The sequence below is a fragment of the Oncorhynchus clarkii genome, chromosome 3, assembly GCF_045791955.1.
Source record: "Oncorhynchus clarkii lewisi isolate Uvic-CL-2024 chromosome 3, UVic_Ocla_1.0, whole genome shotgun sequence".
Lineage (NCBI taxonomy): Eukaryota > Metazoa > Chordata > Actinopteri > Salmoniformes > Salmonidae > Oncorhynchus > Oncorhynchus clarkii.
The window spans coordinates 58,870,549-58,889,926 of record NC_092149.1 but is presented as its reverse complement, the minus strand read 5'-3'; the positions used below and the strand labels follow the sequence as shown (position 1 = coordinate 58,889,926).

Sequence of the window (19,378 nt, the reverse complement as noted above, 5' to 3'; positions counted from 1 at the left end):
GTCCTCTGATTGCAGTCGAGACCATCGCCACAAGGTCACTCTGCGACAACTTAAGAGCACTGTACTGTGCCTTTCCTTCTATCCCTGTGCTCTCCCTGTGCACGAGAGCCTGAAGGGTTGTGTGTTATTAAGGGATACCAAATCAGATTGAGCTTCTGGAATCTCATCACTGACTCACTCAACATAACGAATGACCCTGTGTTGTATAAAGAGGAGGGTCATTAAAATGCAGCGCTGCCTCTCGCCAACACAATTGCGTTTATGCGGCAGACAGCCTCCATAAGTCAAAAGAAGCCGATGAACCAGTTTTGTAAAAGAACAATGCCTTTGGAAATGTCAAGTACCTTGCCGGGTCCCTGACAACCTCTGGAATCATAATTGCTGTAAGAGAGAGAGATGGAGAGAGAGAATTTGCTTTTGATATTCTTCCCCTCCCCCAGGTGCTGCACTACTTGGCGGTACAGAAGCCAGCAGACCTGACCCGCCATCTCCTGCCCTGCATCCTCCATGCTGCCATCCTCAAGGAGAAGGAGGAGGGTTAGTGACCGCAGGGTCCTGTTGCTCGGTCTCTGTCTCTGTCTCTTTATCTATCCCTCTCTCATATCTCACCAACTTCCTCTCTTCTCTCCCATACAGAGTCAGTAGAGGACATCCTATCTGTTAGAAAGGCCATCCAGCAGGCCACCTCTCATGCCAGCAAGCTGCTGCGCCACCCCAGCCCAGACTACAAGAAACTAGAGGTGACTGGAAACAACTTTTTTTTTCATCTAGCCTTTATCTTACCAGGATAAATCCTGTTTTTCAAGGGAGACCTGGCAAGATTTGACGATCTCTACCCAACAGTCTCTAATCCCTAACCTCTACCTCTAACCCATTGGTTGGACTGCAAGGTAGCCACAGTATACTTTTTTTCTACCCCCAATTCATCCACCCTAGTACTGTGTCTATGTGTCTGTCTCCTCCAACAGGACGTGATTACCCAGCTGATAGCGGTGGAGACGGTCATTGCCCGCTCCCGCTCTCTGAAGGCCAAGTTTGGCATCGGGAAGGCAGAGCAGGGCGACAACGCAGAGGATCTGGAGAGGTACAGTAGGACAAAAGCAGCACGCCCTGAAATAATAGGAATATATTCCATTCAGCAGACACTTTTATCCAAAGCGTATTAGGCATGCATACATTCCTGGCATTGCAAGCACTGTGCGCTAAACGAAGTAATTTAATGTTAACCAGTAGGGCCAGATAGATCTGCGGAGATACAAAAATACCTATGGAGTTAAATGAAATCAATCCAACTGCTTCAAACCTATCTATTTCTATGCAGGTCTATTTCTATTGAGATAAAATCTCTTTTGCAAGTGAGACCAATCGAAACCATGAATAGCTTAAGTGTTATCGATTCGGTTTTCAGACAGTGCTCTTAACTTCCCTGTAGATTCTCCCCAGCCCTACTCCTGATGAAACCAGCAGGCACATTTTAACCAACCCTCCATGCCACTACTCCTCCTTCCCCACTGTTGTTCTTTTGTCCTCTCAAATCAAATAACATTTTATTCATCACCTGCTTCGTAAACAACAGACGTAGGCCAACAGTGAAATGCTTCCTTATGGGCCCTTCCCAACTGCTGAGAGAAAGAAAAGAATAGAAAAGTAATAACACGTTTGAGGGAGAGGTTGTTGTCCTCGCACCACCCTGCCAGGTCTCTGACGACCTCCTTATAGGGCAGGGGTTCCCAAACTCTCACGACCCCAACCATAGGCTATTAATGACAATTTTTTTTCACATGGTTGGGGTCGCGAGAATTTTCAGATATCAAAATGGGGTCATGGGCTAAACAAGTTTGAGAACCCCTGGCCTATAAGGAGGTCGTCAGAGACCTGGCAGGGTAGTGCGAGGACAACAACCTCTCCCTCACCGTCAGCTAGACAAAGGAAATGGAAAACTATAGGAAATGGAGGGCCGAGCACACCCCCATTCACATCGACAGGGCACACATCAACACAGTCGTGAAGAGGGCACGATAACCCCTCTTCCCCCTCAAGAGGCTGAAAAGATTGGGCATGGCCCCTTAGATCCTCAACGTTCTTACAGCTGCGCTATTGACAGCATCTTGACTGGCTACATCACCGCTTGGTATGACAACTGCTTGGCATCCGACCGCAAGACGCTACAGAGGTTAGCGCGTACGGACCAATACATCACTGGGGCCGAGCTCCCTGCCATCCAGGACCTCTATACCAGGCGGTGTCCGAGGGAGTCCCTAAAAATTGTCATTAACAGCCTATGTTAACTTTTTATTTTTATTTTGGGCTATTGCAGTCAATTGAAAAACATTTCTAACATTCTGATTGTCTTAACTCACCATCACATACTTTTAATGTGGGGCTATGACAGTCAATTGCAAATTAGACTGACATAATGTCTTATCTCACCACCACTAATGAGAAGGGTATGCTTGATGCATGTCGCGTCGGAGCTTCTCAAAGTCAGGAACATTTTTGGTTTTAATGCAAACGAGAGCACTCAATCCAGCTTCACACAGATTTGAGCTGGCAAAGGGTACTAGGAGTTTTATGGTGCTTTCAAGATAACTGGGAACTCTGAAAAATTAAGTGATCTTCAGGTCGGAATGTCGGAGCTCTAGAAAGAGGCCCGAGTTGGATGACCGTTCAAAAGGATTTTTCCCAGTCAGAGCTCGTTTTTTTCCCTAGTTCCCAGTTATCCTTAATGCACTGAAGTCAGAAGTCTGAGATTGCTTAGTTCCCAGTTCACTTACTGATGCTGTTTTCTGTTAGAAACATGCTCAGCGTTGGGAAGGGGGCATGGTTCGCTTTTGTAAGACTCTCCAATAAGTAAGACTTTTGTTAGACTCTCCAATAAGTAAGACTTTTGTTAGACTCTCCAATAAGTAAGACTTTTGTTAGACTCTCCAATAAGTAAGACTTTTGTTAGACTCTCCAATAAGTAAGACTTTTGTTAGACTCTCCAATAAGTAAGACTTTTGTTAGACTCTCCAATAAGTAAGACTTTTGTTAGACTCTCCAATAAGTAAGACTTTTGTTAGACTCTCCAATAAGAATTCTTTCCTCTGAATCCACTGATGCGGTTACGCATCTGTAGAATGTTTTTTTTATTTCCCCAGCATGCTTGAGTTCAGATTCCCAAAGATGTCTATTGCATAGGCAAGGAGACATTTTCTTTTACTTTACACAGAAAGTTCTTTAAAAAAAAATTTTTTTTTTTTACATCCTTTGTGAATGACAGAAGTTCCTCTGTCAATGTGAACATCTTTTCAACCCTCCCCCTTGCTAACCACCAATCCTCAGTGTGAAATAGAACATTGTCATGCTCTGATCACATATCACATAGTTTTGTGAACAGGCCTGCGTGCAGTGGATATGGTTTGATGTAGTTTACCATTGAAGTTACCTGCTGCAGTATATTTCAGTTCTGTGCTCAGCTCTTTTGCTGCCAGTGCCTCTCGGTGTATCATACAATGCTTCCGTATGTCAGAGGGAGACGCAATCATAACTAGAGTGCAGAGGCCTGCCTGCCGTCCCACCATAGATGGAGCCCCATCTGTGCAAGATCCCACCATTCGATCCCATGGAATCTGTTTTTCGTTAATATAGCCACGCAGCATACTGAACATCCTCTGTGCCGTTTCATGCTCGGGAATCGTGAGACGGAACAATATGTCCTCGTGAATAGCATCCCCTGACGTACAAACGTCAACTCGTGGGCATCTCGGCCCTCACGGCTAATGTACATTTGGAGAGTTTGAGTCATTCAGTCAGAGTTTTCTCTTGATTACTAGCAATAGGATAATTTCTTCATTTAGCAGTGTTATCTGACAAAGATATTGATGTGAGTGTCTACATCTCCCACCCCACACGTTGTTTTCACTATATCAATTGCGGCCAGTAATATCAGAGTCTCTGTAATAGTGTGTGGTCTCATAGCATAGCGGGCCTAGCCATTCACCGTGGGAATGATTCAAGTGCAACAGTCAAATGCAGCCTTTTCAAATGATCTAAGGGCACTCTGGTTGAGTTGTATCTTTTTAGATTTGAAAAATTTAGACGAAGGTTAACCACATTGCAATGATTTTGAGATGCAAAGACGATATTATGATCATTTTGGGAGGGTATATGCAGTTGAAGTCGGAAGTTTACATACACTTAGGTTGGAGTCATTAACTTGTTTTTCAACCACTCCACAAATCTAAACTATAGTTTTGACAAGTCATGACACAAGTCATTTTTCCAACAATTGTTTACAGACATTATTTCACTTATAATTCACTCTATCACAATTCCAGTGGTCAGAAGTTTACATACACTAAGTTGATTGTGCCTTTAAACAGCTTGGAAAATTCCAGAAAATTGTCATTGCTTTAGAAGCTTCTGATAGGCTAATTGACATCATTTGAGTCAATTGGAGGTGTACCTGTGGTTGTATATCAAGGCCTACCTTCAAACTCTGCGCCTCTTTGCTTGACATCATGGGAAAATCAAAAGACATCAGCCAAGACCTCAGTAAAAGATTGTAGACCTCCACAAGTCTGGTTCATCCTTGGGAGCAATTTCCAAATGCAATGAAGGTACCACGTTCATCTGTACAAACAGTAGTACGCAAGTATAAACACCATGGGACCACGCAGCGGTCATACCGCTCAGGAAGGAGACACGTTCTGTCTCCTAGAGATGAACGTACTTTGGTGCGAAAAGTGCAAATCAATCCCAGAGCAAAGGACCCTGTGAAGATGCTGGAGGAAACAGGCACAAAAGTATCTATATCCACAGTAAAACGAGTCCTATATCGACATAACCTGAAAGGCCACTCAGCAAGGAAGAAGCCACTGCCCCAAAACCGCCATAAAAAAGCCAGACTACGGTTTGCAACTGCACATGGGGACAAAGATCGTACTTTTTGGAGAAATGTCCTCCGGTCTGATCAAACAAAAATAGAACTGTTTGGTCATAATGCCATCATTATGTTTGGAGGAAAAATGGGGAGGCTTACAAGCAGAAGAACAATATCCCAACCGTGTAGCACGGGGGTGGCAGCATCCTGTTGTGGGGGTGCTTTGCTGTAGGAGGGACTGGTGCACCTCACAAAATAGATGGCTTCGTGAGGGAGGAAAATTATGTGGATATATTGAAGCAACATCTCGAGACATCAGTCCGGAAGTTAAAGCTTGGTCGCAAATGGGTCTTCCAAATGGACAATGACCCCAAGCATACTTCCAAAGTTATGGCTTAAGGACAACAAAGTCAAGGTATTGGAGTGGCCATCACAAAGCCCTGACTTCAATCCTGTAGAACATTTGTGGGCAGAACTGAAAAAGCATGTGCGAGCAAGGAGGCCTACAAACCTGACTCAGTTATACCAGCTCTGTCAGGAGGAATGGGCCAAAATGCACCCAAGCTTGTGGAAGGCTACCCAAAACATTTGACCCAAGTTAAAAAATGTAAAGGCAATTCTACCAAATACTAATTGAGTGTATGTAAACTTCTGACCCACTGGAAATGTGATGAAAGAAATAAAAGCTGAAGTAAATCATTCTCTCTACTATTATTCTGACATTTCACATTCTTAAAATAATGTGGTGATCCTAACTGACCTTAGACAGGGAATTTTTACTTTGATCAAATGTCAGGAATTGTGAAAAACTGAGTTTAAATGTATTTGGCTAAGGTGTATGTAAACTTCCGACTTCAACTGTATATATTTTTCTCAGGATTTTTGAAATTATCCACAACCCGTTTTCATATCAGGTGATACCCACATGGGGTCACGACCCCTAGTTTGGGAACCGCTGCTATAGGCTGCTTCATTGTGGTCGGTGATCAGGCCTCCCACCGTCGTGTTGTCAGCAAACTTGTTTGAGTCCACGCAGTTGTATAGGAGGGGACTGAGCATGCACCCCTGATGGGGACCCTGTGTTGAGTTTGGATATTTGGTAACAATTAGTCTGGGGAAAATGTTAGCTGTTGAGGTGAGTGCTAATGATCATATTTATTTTTACGTTTGCTCATATATTCACTCGTGATATAAGTCAGTATTCAGCATCCATCCATGTCTGGAGATGAAGTGGAAACCTGCCACTAGGATAAACAGTGAGCGCTGTTACCTTTTTCAAGTTTGTTTGGTTTCGATTCTTCAAGTGCGTTAGGGACGGTGGATGAGTTTAAGCATCTGCCTCTGATTCCAAAGGTTGCGTGTAATTTTTGGGCCAATCCCATTTTGGGGGGGCCAATCCCAAATGCCAATCCCGACATTTGGAATAATTTCCAAATTTGATGTTTGACAAACATGGATGAACGTCTAATTCTGACATGAGACCTATGAGAGCTGGTAGCATACAGTACATTCGGAAAGTATTCAGCCCTCTTGACTTTTTCCACATTTTCTTACGTTACAGCCTTATTCTAAAATGGATTAAATTAATTTGTTTCCTTATAAATCTACCCACAATACCCCACAATGACAATGCGAAAACAGTTCTGGGAACATTTTTGCAGAATAATAAAAAAGAAAAACAGAAATACCTTATTTACATAAGTATTCAGGCTCCAATTATCATCTTTGATGTTTCTACAACTTGATTGGAGTTCACCTGTGGTAAATTGAATTGATTGGACATGATTTGGAAAGGCACACACCTGTCTATATACAGTAGGGCAAAAAAGTATTTAGTCAGCCACCAATTGTGCAAGTTCTCCCACTTAAAAAGATGAGAGGCCTGTAATTTTCATTATAGGTACACTTCAACTATGACAGACAAAATGAGAAAAAAAATCCAGAAAATCACATTGTAGGATTTATTATGAATTTATTTTCAAATTATGGTGGAAAATAAGTATTTGGTCAATAACAAAAGTTTATCTCAATACTTTGTTATATACCCTTTGTTGGCAATGACAGAGGTCAAACGTTTTCTGTAAGTCTTCACAATTTTTTCACACACTGTTGCTGGTATTTTGGCCCATTCCTCCATGCAGATCTCCTCTAGAGCAGTGACGTTTTGGGGCTGTTGCTGGGCAACACAGACTTTCAACTCCCTCCAAAGATTTTCTATGGGGTTGAGATCTGGAGACTGGCTAGACCACTCCAGGACCTTGAAATGCTTACGAAGCCACTCCTTCGTTGCCCGGGCGGTGTGTTTGGGATCATTGTCATGCTGAAAGACCCAGCCACGTTTCATCTTCAATGCCCTTGCTGATGGAAGGAGGTTTTCACTCAAATTCTCACGATACATGGCCCCTACACGGATCAGTCGTCCTGGTCCCTTTGCAGAAAAACAGTCCCAAAGCATGATGTTTCCACCCCATGCTGCACAGTAGGTATGGTGTTATTTGGATGCAACTCAGCATTCGTTGTCCTCCAAACACGACGAGTTTTTACCAAAAAGTTATATTTTGTTTTCATCTGACCATATGACATTCTCCCAATCTTCTTCTGGATCATCCAAATGCTCTCTAGCAAACTTCAGATGGGCCTGGACATGTACTGGCTTAAGCAGGGGGACACGTCTAGCACTGCAGGATTTGAGTCCCTGGCGGCGTAGTGTGTTACTGATGGTAGGCTTTGTTACTTTGGTCCCAGCTCTCTGCAGGTCATTCACTAGGTCCCCCCGTGTGGTTCTGGGATTTTTGCTCACCGTTCTTGTGATTATTTTGACCCCACGGGGTGAGATCTTGCGTGGAGCCCCAGATCGAGGGAGATCATCAGTGGTCTTGTATGTCTTCCATTTCCTAATAATTGCTTCCACAGTTGATTTCTTCAAACCAAGCTGCTTACCTATTGCAGATTCAGTCTTCCCAGCCTGGTGTAGGTCTACAATTTTGTTTCTGGTGTCCTTTGACAGCTCTTTGGTCTTGGCCATAGTGGAGTTTGGAGTGTGACTGTTTGAGGTTGTGGACAGGTGTCTTTTATACTGATAACAAGTTCAAACAGGTGCCATTAATACAGGTAACGAGTGGAGGACAGAGGAGCCTCTTAAAGAAGTTGTTACAGGTCTGTGAGAGCCAGAAATCTTGCTCGTTTGCAGGTGACCAAATACTTATTTTCCACCATAATTTGCAAATAAATTCATTAAAAATCCTACAATGTGATTTTCTGTATTTTTTTTTTCTCATTTTGTCTGTCATAGTTGAAGTGTACCTATGATGAAAATTACAGGCCTATCTCATCTTTTTAAGTGGGAGAACTTGCACAATTGGTGGCTGACTAAATACTTTTTTGCCCCACTGTAAGGTCCCACAGTTGACAGTGCATGTCAGAGCAAAAACCAAGCCATGATGTCAAAGGAAAAAACAGAATTGTGTTGAGGCACATATCTGGGGAATGGTACCAAAACATGTCTGCAACATTGAAGGTCCCCAAGAACACAGTGGCCTCCATCATTCTTAAATTGAAGAAGTTTGGAAACACCAAGACTCTTCCTAGAGCTGGCAGCCCAGCCAAACTGAGTAATCGGAGGAGAAGGGCCTTGGTTAGGGAGGTGACCAAGATCCTGATGGTCACTCTGACAGAGCTCCAGAGATCCTCTGTGGTGATGAGAGAACCTTCCAGAAGGACAACCATCTCTGCAGCACTACACCAGCCAGGCCTTTATGGTAGAGTGGCCAGACGGAAGTCACTCCTTTGTAAATTCACGTGACAGCCCGCTTGGAGTTTGCCAAAGGCACCTAAAGGACTCTGACCATGAGAAGCAAGATTCTCTGGTCTTATGAAACCAAAATTTAACTCTTTGGCCTGAATGCCAAGTGTCACGTCTAGAAGAAACCTGGCACCATCTCTACTGTGAAGCATGGTGGTGGCAGCATCATGCTTTTGTGATCTTTTTCAGCGGCAAGGACTGGGAGACTAGTCAGGATCGAGGGAAAGATGAATGGAGAGCGCTCATGACCTCAGACTGGGGCGATGCGTCACCTTCCAACAGGACAATGATCCTAAGCACACAACCAAAAAAAACAGGAGTGACTTAGGAACACGTCTCGGAATGTCCTTGAGTGGCCCAGCCAGAGCGCTGACTTGAACACGATCAAACGTTTTAAGAGAGAGACTTTAAAATAGCTGCGCAGCAACTCTCCCAATCCAACCTGACAGAGCTTGAGAGGATCTGCAAAGAAGTATGGGAGAAACTCCCCAAATACAGGTGTGCCAAGCTTGTAGGGTCATACCCAATAAGACTCGAGGCTGTAATCACTGCCGAAGGGGCTTCAACAACGTACTGAGTAAAGGGTCTGAATAATTATGTAAAAGTGATTATTTCAGTTTTTTGCAAAAATGTCTAAAAACCTGTTTTTGCTTTGTTGTTATGGATTATTGTGTGTAGATTGACGGGGCAAAAACATTTAATGAATTTTAGAGTAAGGCTGAAACTTAACAAAGTGGTAAAAGTCAAGGGTTATGAATACTTCCCGAATGCACTGTATATTATCTGATCAGAACATTTTGCTAGCATGTTATACATGCTAGTCTCCTTGACCTTCACTCGTGTAGTAACCTGGCCTACTCTTGACCAAAAACCTCTGACTTGTCTGATAATCAATCAATGTGATTTTGTTTCACTGAATCTCTGTGTATATATTTGGTTAATTGATCTCTGGCTGGACAAGTGGACGTGGTAGCTTATTTATTAATTTGCTCATCTATCACTGATCAGAAACATGTAGCCTAAATCAACTGTAGCCTATTATTTATCTTTTGACTCGCGTCGTAGCCTTATATAGAGCCCAGGTTATTTTTCTATTGTCCCAATCCCACTGAAACCCAAAATCCTGACTCCTGTCTCGCTTGAAAATTCCTAACCTTATTCTGTAATCTATAGGTTGCATTATCAAACCATGTCTCGCCTATGCATGTCAAAATACCGCTATAATATGTCTGCTCTGTCTTGTATTGCTGCCCATATGAGAGCTTCGGTAGAGAATGTGACCATCAAACGGTATGAGAGTAGATATGGATTTTGTTTTTTATAAATAGACTTGGTCCCCGTTAAGATGCCTTGATATTTAAACAGTTCCCTCTCATCATCTCCCCGTTATTCATGAGCTGATCTGATGTCTGTATAATCATCAACTTGACTTTGCCAAATACAGTGCCTTGCGAAAGTATTCGGCCCCCTTGAACTTTGTGACCTTTTGCCACATTTCAGGCTTCAAACATAAAGATATAAAACTGTATTTTTTTGTGAAGAATCAACAACAAGTGGGACACAATCATGAAGTGGAACGACATTTATTGGATATTTCAAACTTTTTTAACAAATCAAAAACTGAAAAATTGGGCGTGCAAAATTATTCAGCCCCCTTAAGTTAATACTTTGTAGCGCCACCTTTTGCTGCGATTACAGCTGTAAGTCGCTTGGGGTATGTCTCTATCAGTTTTGCACATCGAGAGACTGAAATTTTTTCCCATTCCTTCTTGCAAAACAGCTCGAGCTCAGTGAGGTTGGATGGAGAGCATTTGTGAACAGCAGTTTTCAGTTCTTTCCACAGATTCTCGATTGGATTCAGGTCTGGACTTTGACTTGGCCATTCTAACACCTGCATATGTTTATTTTTGAACCATTCCATTGTAGATTTTGCTTTATGTTTTGGATCATTGTCTTGTTGGAAGACAAATCTCCGTCCCAGTCTCAGGTCTTTTGCAGACTCCATCAGGTTTTCTTCCAGAATGGTCCTGTATTTGGCTCCATCCATCTTCCCATCAATTTTAACCATCTTCCCTGTCCCTGCTGAAGAAAAGCAGGCCCAAACCATGATGCTGCCACCACCATGTTTGACAGTGGGGATGGTGTGTTCAGCTGTGTTGCTTTTACGCCAAACATAACGTTTTGCATTGTTGCCAAAAAGTTCCATTTTGGTTTCATCTGACCAGAGCACCTTCTTCCACATGTTTGGTGTGTCTCCCAGGTGGCTTGTGGTAAACTTTAAACTACACTTTTTATGGATATCTTTAAGAAATGGCTTTCTTCTTGCCACTCTTCCATAAAGGCCAGATTTGTGCAATATATGACTGATTGTTGTCCTATGGACAGAGTCTCCCACCTCAGCTGTAGATCTCTGCAGTTCATCCAGAGTGATCATGGGCCTCTTGGCTGCATCTCTGATCAGTCTTCTCCTTGTATGAGCTGAAAGTTTAGAGGGACGGCCAGGTCTTGGTAGATTTGCAGTGGTCTGATACTCCTTCCATTTCAATATTATCGCTTGCACAGTGGTCCTTGGGATGTTTAAAGCTTGGGAAATATTTTTGTATCCAAATCCGGCTTTAAACTTCTTCACAACAGTATCTCGGACCTGCCTGGTGTGTTCCTTGTTCTTCATGATGCTCTCTGCGCTTTTAACGGACCTCTGAGACTATCACAGTGCAGGTGCATTTATACGGAGACTTGATTACACACAGGTGGATTGTATTTATCATCATTAGTCATTTAGGTCAACATTGGATCATTCAGAGATCCTCACTGAACTTCTGGAGAGAGTTTGCTGCACTGAAAGTAAAGGGGCTGAATAATTTTGCACGCCCAATTTTTCAGTTTTTGATTTGTTAAAAAAGTTTGATATATCCAATAAATGTCGTTCCACTTCATGATTGTGTCCCACTTGTTGTTGATTCTTCACAAAAAAATACAGTTTTATATCTTTATGTTTGAAGCCTGAAATGTGGCAAAAGGTCGCAAAGTTCAAGGGGGCCGAATACTTTCGCAAGGCACTGTAGGAGAGATTCTGTCATTTGTTGGAGGTTATCTAGCAAGCTTTCAACTTTGGTCATTTTACTTTTGTTTGACTGCCGTTACAAAGTTTGTATGATCCGACAACGCTATAGCCTACTCGGGGTCCGCTGTGTGTCAAGATACTGTATCCTGGACCAACTGCTGAAATGCGCTGAATTAATTGAGGAACATGATAACACTCTGAATTTATGAACGGCCTGTTTCTCAATTCACAACAATTGAATTGCCAATCAAATGTACTCTATCATTACTAAATATCAGTTTCACTTTCTGTGAAATCTTTACATAGTGGCGCTGACAAGGTGGCGCAGCACCTCTCTTATTTGCGGAGAATCTTTACATAGTCACTATAACTTGGTTTTGAACACTTTGAATGGGCACATTTTTGCTGTATTTCCCCGGACTCTCTGGTTAGATGAATTGTTCCCGGGTATTGAAACTGTCCATTTTAGAGAAAATCCCCATTGCCTACTTTCACCACCTGGGTGGCGGACCGTCAGGATGTCCAGGATCCAGTTGCAGAGGGATGTGTTCAGTCCCAGAGTCCTTAGCGTAGTGATGAGCTTGGAGGGCGCTATGGTGTTGTAGTAGTCGTTGTAGTAGCTGTAGTCGATGAACAGCGTTCTCACATAGGTGTTCCTCTTGTCCAGATGGGAGAGGGCTTTGTGGAGTGCAGATTGTGTCATCTGTGGCACTGTTGAGGCGGGATGTGAATTGTAGTGGGTACCTCTTGTGTGCCTTCCATCCCATCCTTCTCGCTTTATTAATATCACAAGCCGGCTCTTATTTCATCATACAACCCTGCTCGGGGGGGGGGGGGGGGGGGGGTAGGAGTAGGAATGCTAATAAATGTTGGGCAAACACACGTACTGTGTTGTGTGCTATATTAAAACTCCACCACCCTCTCCCCAGGCACACACACTGCTCAGATTGTAATAAGGGAGCATAGTATAGTGGGTGTGTTTGTGTGCGTGTGCCTATCTTGGGAGTGAATAAGTGAGTGTGTGTCTGGAGTGTGTAGATCCATCTGTGTGTGTCTCTGTCTGTGTGTGTGTGTGTGTCTGTCTGTCTAGGTATTCACTTACAGTGTCAGAGGTTCAGGTACATTGAGAGAGAGAAACATAGATATACAGACAGATAGGGTTATATTTGGGAGGCCCCCAGTGTTCATTTGTCCCAGGGGCCTCTGATTGCCCAGCCATTCAGGCAGTAGAACCAGGCAGAGACAGACTAATTTTGAGGACTCTCAGAGCTGGCCTGGAACCATGCAGCCATTAACCTGTCCCTTTTCTCTCCAACAATGAAACGGCCTGTCCTGCCTTGTATCCGAGATGCTGTGTCAGGGGAGAGGGATGCGTTCCAAAAAGGCTGTAGTTTTCACATGTTGTGTACTGTACTGTAGCTAGTTTTTACAACCCCTTCTCGTTATTCTGTTGGTAAAAGTATAATTGCATGTCTTTTAAATATAATATACCTGCATGTGTTTTCTGACTATGCTCACATGGAATGAACCTCTTCCCCCATCTCCTCTTCTTCTCACTCTCAGGTTCGTGAGCTCTCTGCTGGAGGAGCCTGAGGTGTCTGTGATCGGAGCAGGGCGCGGCCCAGCCGGCAGCATCATCCATAAGCTGTTTGTCAGTGCTCAGAGGGTAAAGCACACCGTCTCACACTGTCACCACCATCCAGAACACACACGCACACACTTGTACAAACATACACTCTGTCTCCCACTGGGGCCTTTCCTAACTCCTGGCGTCACAGGATATCCCGCCACCACTATCGGCTCACGTGCTGTTTGTCCAACGGCCCAGGCAGGAGATGTTATGTTCCCCCTGACTGATTCCCCTCCTACAACCCCACCCTTTTTCCAGGCACTGAGGGGCTCCTGGGCATGCTGCCTGAGTAACAAAAAGCATGCTGCTGCTGGACTGTGTTCTAATGTGTTCACTTATCACTACTTTCTTCTTGCCGCTTTATTAAACCGTTTTACTTGCTTAAGTTAAGTCACTCTTCTTGCATATCACATAATGCAACTCATACCAAGTATGATGAAAACGTCTGTCAAAAAATGTCTTTGTGCAATCTGACAGACAAACATCTAGGCTCTGTAGTTCCCTCTGTTATGATTAGCAGAAGGACAATTAAACACATGTCTTGTTTTATTCAGTTTGATATGATTTGACAAGCAAGGAGAGAGACACCTGGACCAAATGACTCTATTCTGTGCTGCATGTCTTTGAGTATACGCCGACTGAATAGTCTGAGATGATCAGTTAAAAGGCACTTGCAATGATAGATTACCTCTCGAATTGTACTGTACAGTTGCACCTGTATTGGCTATGAAAGTAAGTGTATGCTTGGCGGTAACACAATATACATACACAATAACATAAATACAATGCCTGGTTTGGTCTTGGCACATCCAATGACGCATACATTTGTTTGTTCAACGTGAAAGTTAGTTCAAGCCAATAAATGTGTCTTCTTACGGAGTTCATCAACAGATGCAGTCCCTGGTCCCAGATCTGTTCCTTAGAATAATTGCTAGTAAAATGCAAACAGGGAATGAATGCTTGTCTTGGCTCTCTCCCCTGTGCCTTGTGTTGGAGGATGAAACGGTGCGAAAAAATAGTTAGATTTCAGCAAACTCTCACTCCCTCAATCACTTTTTTTTTTTTTTTTTTACCCAGCAAGATGTCGGAGTGTTAAATTACAGCCTGTGTTTTGCCAAGCTCTCAAAAGAAAGCTTGTAATTATCCCAAGCACATGTAAATCAGATGAAACCATCAGCCAATCAAATGAGGTGAGTTTCTTGGGAACAAGGGAAAGAGAGACAGAGAAGAATAGAAGAGAGGAGAGATGTCCTGCCCCTCATCTTACCCATGTTACCAGTACAAGACTAGAGTACTAGTTTGATTGTTGTCTGATTGCAATGCCGCCTGCTCTGGCTTGAGTGCGTATGCTATGCATGTGATGCATTCGGTGGGATGAATGTCATGTCTTCTCAACCAGAACCTAATCCTCTTCTTAATCACCTGACTTTGTGTCGGTTTGTTGTTTGTTCTTCTGTTTGTTATTTTATGTTTTTTCGTTCTCTCCATCGTATTATGTGTTTTTTTTGTCTCCTAACGCTGCTTGCCTCTCACCCATGTCAAGCTCGCTGACTACAGCAGTGATGAGGTAACCACTAGCAACCCTCCCTATCCCCCCTTTACACCCCTAGTTCACCCCCCCCCCTCCCAGTCCATCCATCCACCCCCCATGCCCCTCTCCACGATGACTTCTCCCTCTTTCTAGTGCTGCAACTGAGGTTCAGGCTAGCTGAGGGAGGGATACAGACAAAGATTACAGTTATTTCTCTGGTAATGGTTTGGAAGAGTGAACCGCTGCAATTTCCAGACCTCCATAACACAATGGAGAACCACAGGGTTCCTAAAGCGATGCCACTTGCCGTGTTTTTAACCTCCCCCTGACCTTTTTACCTAACCACCTAGCCCCTCTTCTTCTCCTCCTCCCTTCCATCTTTTCTTCTAACCACCTATCTGTTACTGTAGCTCTAATCAATTATTTTTGTTGTATGTCCATTTGCTCTCATTCTCTGATGGGTCTGCGTTGATAAACAAGTGTTTTCTGGTGGATGTGGAGGTTGGTTTATAGTAGACTAGTTTTAGCTGGTTTAGTATGTATACTAAGGAGTGGTATGTCGCTATACACTGAGTGCATAAAACCATTAGGAACACCTGCTCTTTCCATGACAGACTGACCAAGTGAATCCAGCTCAAAGCTATGATCCCTTACTGATGTCACTTGTTAAATCCACTTCAATCAGTGTAGATGAAGGGGAGGAGACAGGTTAAAGAAGGCTTTTTAAGCCTTGAGACAATTGAGACATAGATTGTAAAAAAAGATTGAAGTGCCTTTTGAATGGGCTTTGATAGTAGGTGCCAAGCGCACCGATTTGTCAAGAACTACAACGCTGCTAGGTTTTTCATGCTCAACAGTTTCCCATGTATATCAAGAATTCTACCTATTCTTCAGATATACTACATATTCTATCCACATAATGTCTAAACATGCCATCACATACATATATAATTATACTCCGGACTCCGACATTGCTTGTCCTAATATTTCTATATTTCTTAATTCCATTCTTTTACTTTTAGATTTGTGTGTGTTGTTAGATATTAGTGTACTGTTGGAGATAGTAACACAAGCATTTTGCTAAACCCACAATAAACATCTACTAAATATGTGGATGCGACCAATAAGATTTGATTATGAATGGTCCACCACCTAAAGGACATCCAGCCAATTTGACACAACTGGGGGAAGCGTTGCCGTCAACAAGGGCCAGCATCCCTTTGGAATGCCTTCGACACCTTGTAGAGTCCATGCCCCGATGAATTCAGGCTGTTCTGAGGGCAAAATGGGGTGCAACTCAATATTAGGAATTTGTTCCTTTAAGTTTTGTACACTCAGTGTATACATTACAGTAGGTTAGCGGTATCCTGCTGTTTAGTATGTACACTCAGGAGTGGTAGGTTGCTCTTTTCTGTCTGGTTAGTTATATACTAGTTTTAGCCTGCTAGTTTACTATGTAAGTATTGGAGGTTGCTGTGGTGTGTTTGATCCCTTTTGGCTTTAGATCTTAGCGTCACGTAGCTTTCTTGTGTTGCCATCCCTCTAGGGCTATGCTTTGCCCCACTGAAAACAAATGCATACATTGATCTGGAAGCACACACCGAATCGCTCCAATCCATTAAATGTGTTCTCCTTTCCTCGCCTTAGACAATAGTTTGGGAGATGTGGGAAGGCATTTGTTAATTTGTAATCAGCTTTCTAATTTATGTAATTTGTTCCTGCTCAGTAAAAATAGATTGTGTTAACATGCTGCTGTCGTTTCCCAGTCCAGACGCTTTCACTTGCGCCAGGTCTGATCACTGTCGAGGTTGTTTCATTCCCCCAACCACTTAGAATGAGTTGTATGTATGTTTTTCTCAGTCTTGCGTGTCACACTCTGTTATACTCACATTGTAAAAGTGTAGTATGTGTTAAGGTTCTGCTTAGACTGCCTAAAAATATATTGTGTTCTAGTTTCCACATTTTATTGGGATTTTATAGAAAGTCTACTGTGTGTTGGGCCCTGCATTCTCCATTTTGTGCCGGCCTGAATGTTAGCCACTCAATTATGTGCCAACCTAAATTTTAGCCACTTTGGTTGCATTTAGACAGGCAGCCTAATTCTGGTCTTTTTTCCACTAATTGGTCTTTTGACCAATCCCATCAGATAATTTTCCGAGCTGATCGGATTGGTCAAAATACCAATTAGTGTTATTAGAATTGGGCTGTCTGTTTAAACACAGCTGTTGACTCCTCCCATCTGTCTGCCTCGCCCCACACAGGCTGCCCTTTTGGCTCCATTGGATGAAGACACAGGACGTGGGGGTGGAGCTGATGACAAAAAGCCAATGGGTGGTGCCAGTGTGCCAGACTTCCCTCCCCCTGCAGGGCGTGAGATCCTGCTGCGTACGTGTGTCCCGCGGCCCGCGCCCTACTCCAAGGCTCTCCCCCAGCGTCTCTTCTGTGTCCTGATGAGAGAAGACTTCAGGCTGGCTGGGGCCTTCTCATCCGACACCTCCTTCTTCTGAGAGAGGGACAGTGAGAGCGAGAGAGAGAAGGAAATGGAGAGCAAGAGAGGGGCTAGTCTGGAAGATGAACCAGGGAGTGTTGGTAGGAGGGCATTTGGGATCTCTGGTCAGTGACTCAATCAAGGCTGTATGCATCTCATCATGAGTGGAGTTATGGGCGAGTCTATGGTTTGTTCCAAAGCCACATGACGGAAAGCTCCACCCATCTCGGGGCTGGCACCATCTTAAGTGTCTCGTGGGAGGATCGGAGAAACAGAACGGTGGGCTGGCAGGCAGCGCTTTCTTATGAAATCATCGCACTGTGCAACGACTCATATCAGACTGTTCGTTGGTTCCCGGAGGGCTACTATTTAGACTATTCAGTTATTTGGGGTTTAAATGCAAAATAGACTGTACTCAATTGGGAACTGAGCTTACTATGACTGTTGTAGTCAAATAAATCTCATGCTTTTTTGTTGCGTAGCTCTGACAAAAAATAACCTAGGGAAAAATAAAAGTACCCTTGTGTGAAAATAATTTGTTTTTGGGGGGGGGAATAAGAATATTCCCCTTGACCTATCTCCCTGAGTGGTAATATATTAGGACGCTAAATAGCATATCATGTATTTTTCCCTGCCACTTGATTGTGATCGTTTGTGGCTCTCCAGTTGCCCAATCAGTCATTGGTTGAAGACCATCATCTCTTAGACGCTCACAATGCTCTGTCTGTTCTGTAGCCCCAGACACTCTCACGCTGCCCATCGCGCTCGTACTGTATGCAGTAATTAGTTACCACTTAAAGCATTTCTCACTATAATAATGCTTATTGATATACATGCAATCACCGTAGGTTTTCCCTAGTCACCTAAATGTATTGAATCCTAGTTGAAAGTGCAATTACATATTCTATATTGTAAAGACGTAGCCTTACATATAGCAGCAGAAAGAAAGGTGTCCTAGTTAATGTCGTTAGTGCTGTTTCTATGAAGAAGGATGTTAAGTGCTGTTAATTGTTTAAGTTGCTGAGTAATTTTACTTAAGTCAATGCAGACAACTTTTCTACTTTGTCAGTAATTGACTGAGGGGATGGATTCAAACTGTGGAGCTAGCCAAAGTCTGTACATGTCAAGTGAGTCTTGGTTGTAAATGTCTCCTAGTTTAGTCCTGTTACATTGGTAAAAAAAAAATAAACATTTTAATTCAACACTAAAATGTATAATATTGGTATCTGTTATTGGTATAACTATTTAACATTTTGTGCACTTATTTTCTTAATTGCGATTAATCATATTGTCTGAAAGCGTTCAAAATACACTGAAAACATCTCATACATAATCTACTGTATACAGCTAAAAACAACAATGCAATGTCAAAACAGGTTGACATTGAGGTACATTTTTTTTTTACTTTGGGCAAAATCAAGGCGTCAATATTCTTGTAATGCTTTTTGTATCAATCTTAAAGGGTAGGTAGGCTAAACGTAACATACTGTATGGGTTTGCATTAGTGTACACAACAAAAGTCCCAATGCAAAGTTACACATCACTTTTTATCACATAAAACCGATCAGCAATCCGAATGTCATGTCAGATAATGTTTTTCCGGGTTGTGGTGTAATATGGAGGACCCGGCAAGCCAGCCTATTCCCTATAATGTAAACTCCAACAGAGTTGCTAACTAAGCTGAATAAGTCAGCCAGTTGCTATCAACACCTACATTAAAGTAAACCAACGTTTTGGAAATACATAACGCCATCTAACCAGTTATGAAAGAATGTTAGATATATGCAGTTATCTTAGCCAGCCAGCTAATGTTCGCTTTTAAGCCAACTTACTATTAGCCTAGCCAACCACCAAGGTTATGGTCGGCAAGCTACAGCCCCAACTACTGGAGACCAGCTAGAACACAACTAACACAACTAAAACATAACCACAAATAAAAGCAAAGGGCAAGCAGAGACTTACAGGTTGATGACCGGGGCCCATCCGATGGTAGAGTGCA

At 43.0% G+C, this 19,378-nt stretch overlaps 1 protein-coding gene across 1 annotated transcript in view; it reads left to right on the top strand.

Moving 5' to 3' along the window:
- The window catches only part of LOC139399819 (rab3 GTPase-activating protein catalytic subunit-like), a 53,453-nt gene extending 34,860 nt beyond the window's left edge, over window positions 1–18,593 (top strand). The window contains exons 20-24 of the mRNA XM_071144996.1: window positions 441–537; window positions 637–740; window positions 969–1,084; window positions 13,294–13,396; window positions 17,153–18,593. Coding sequence (XP_071001097.1) covers window positions 441–537; window positions 637–740; window positions 969–1,084; window positions 13,294–13,396; window positions 17,153–17,398 — 666 coding nt within the window. The 3' untranslated portion in view covers window positions 17,399–18,593. The remainder of the gene's footprint in view (window positions 1–440; window positions 538–636; window positions 741–968; window positions 1,085–13,293; window positions 13,397–17,152) is intronic.
- Window positions 18,594–19,378: the final 785 nt, after the last annotated feature.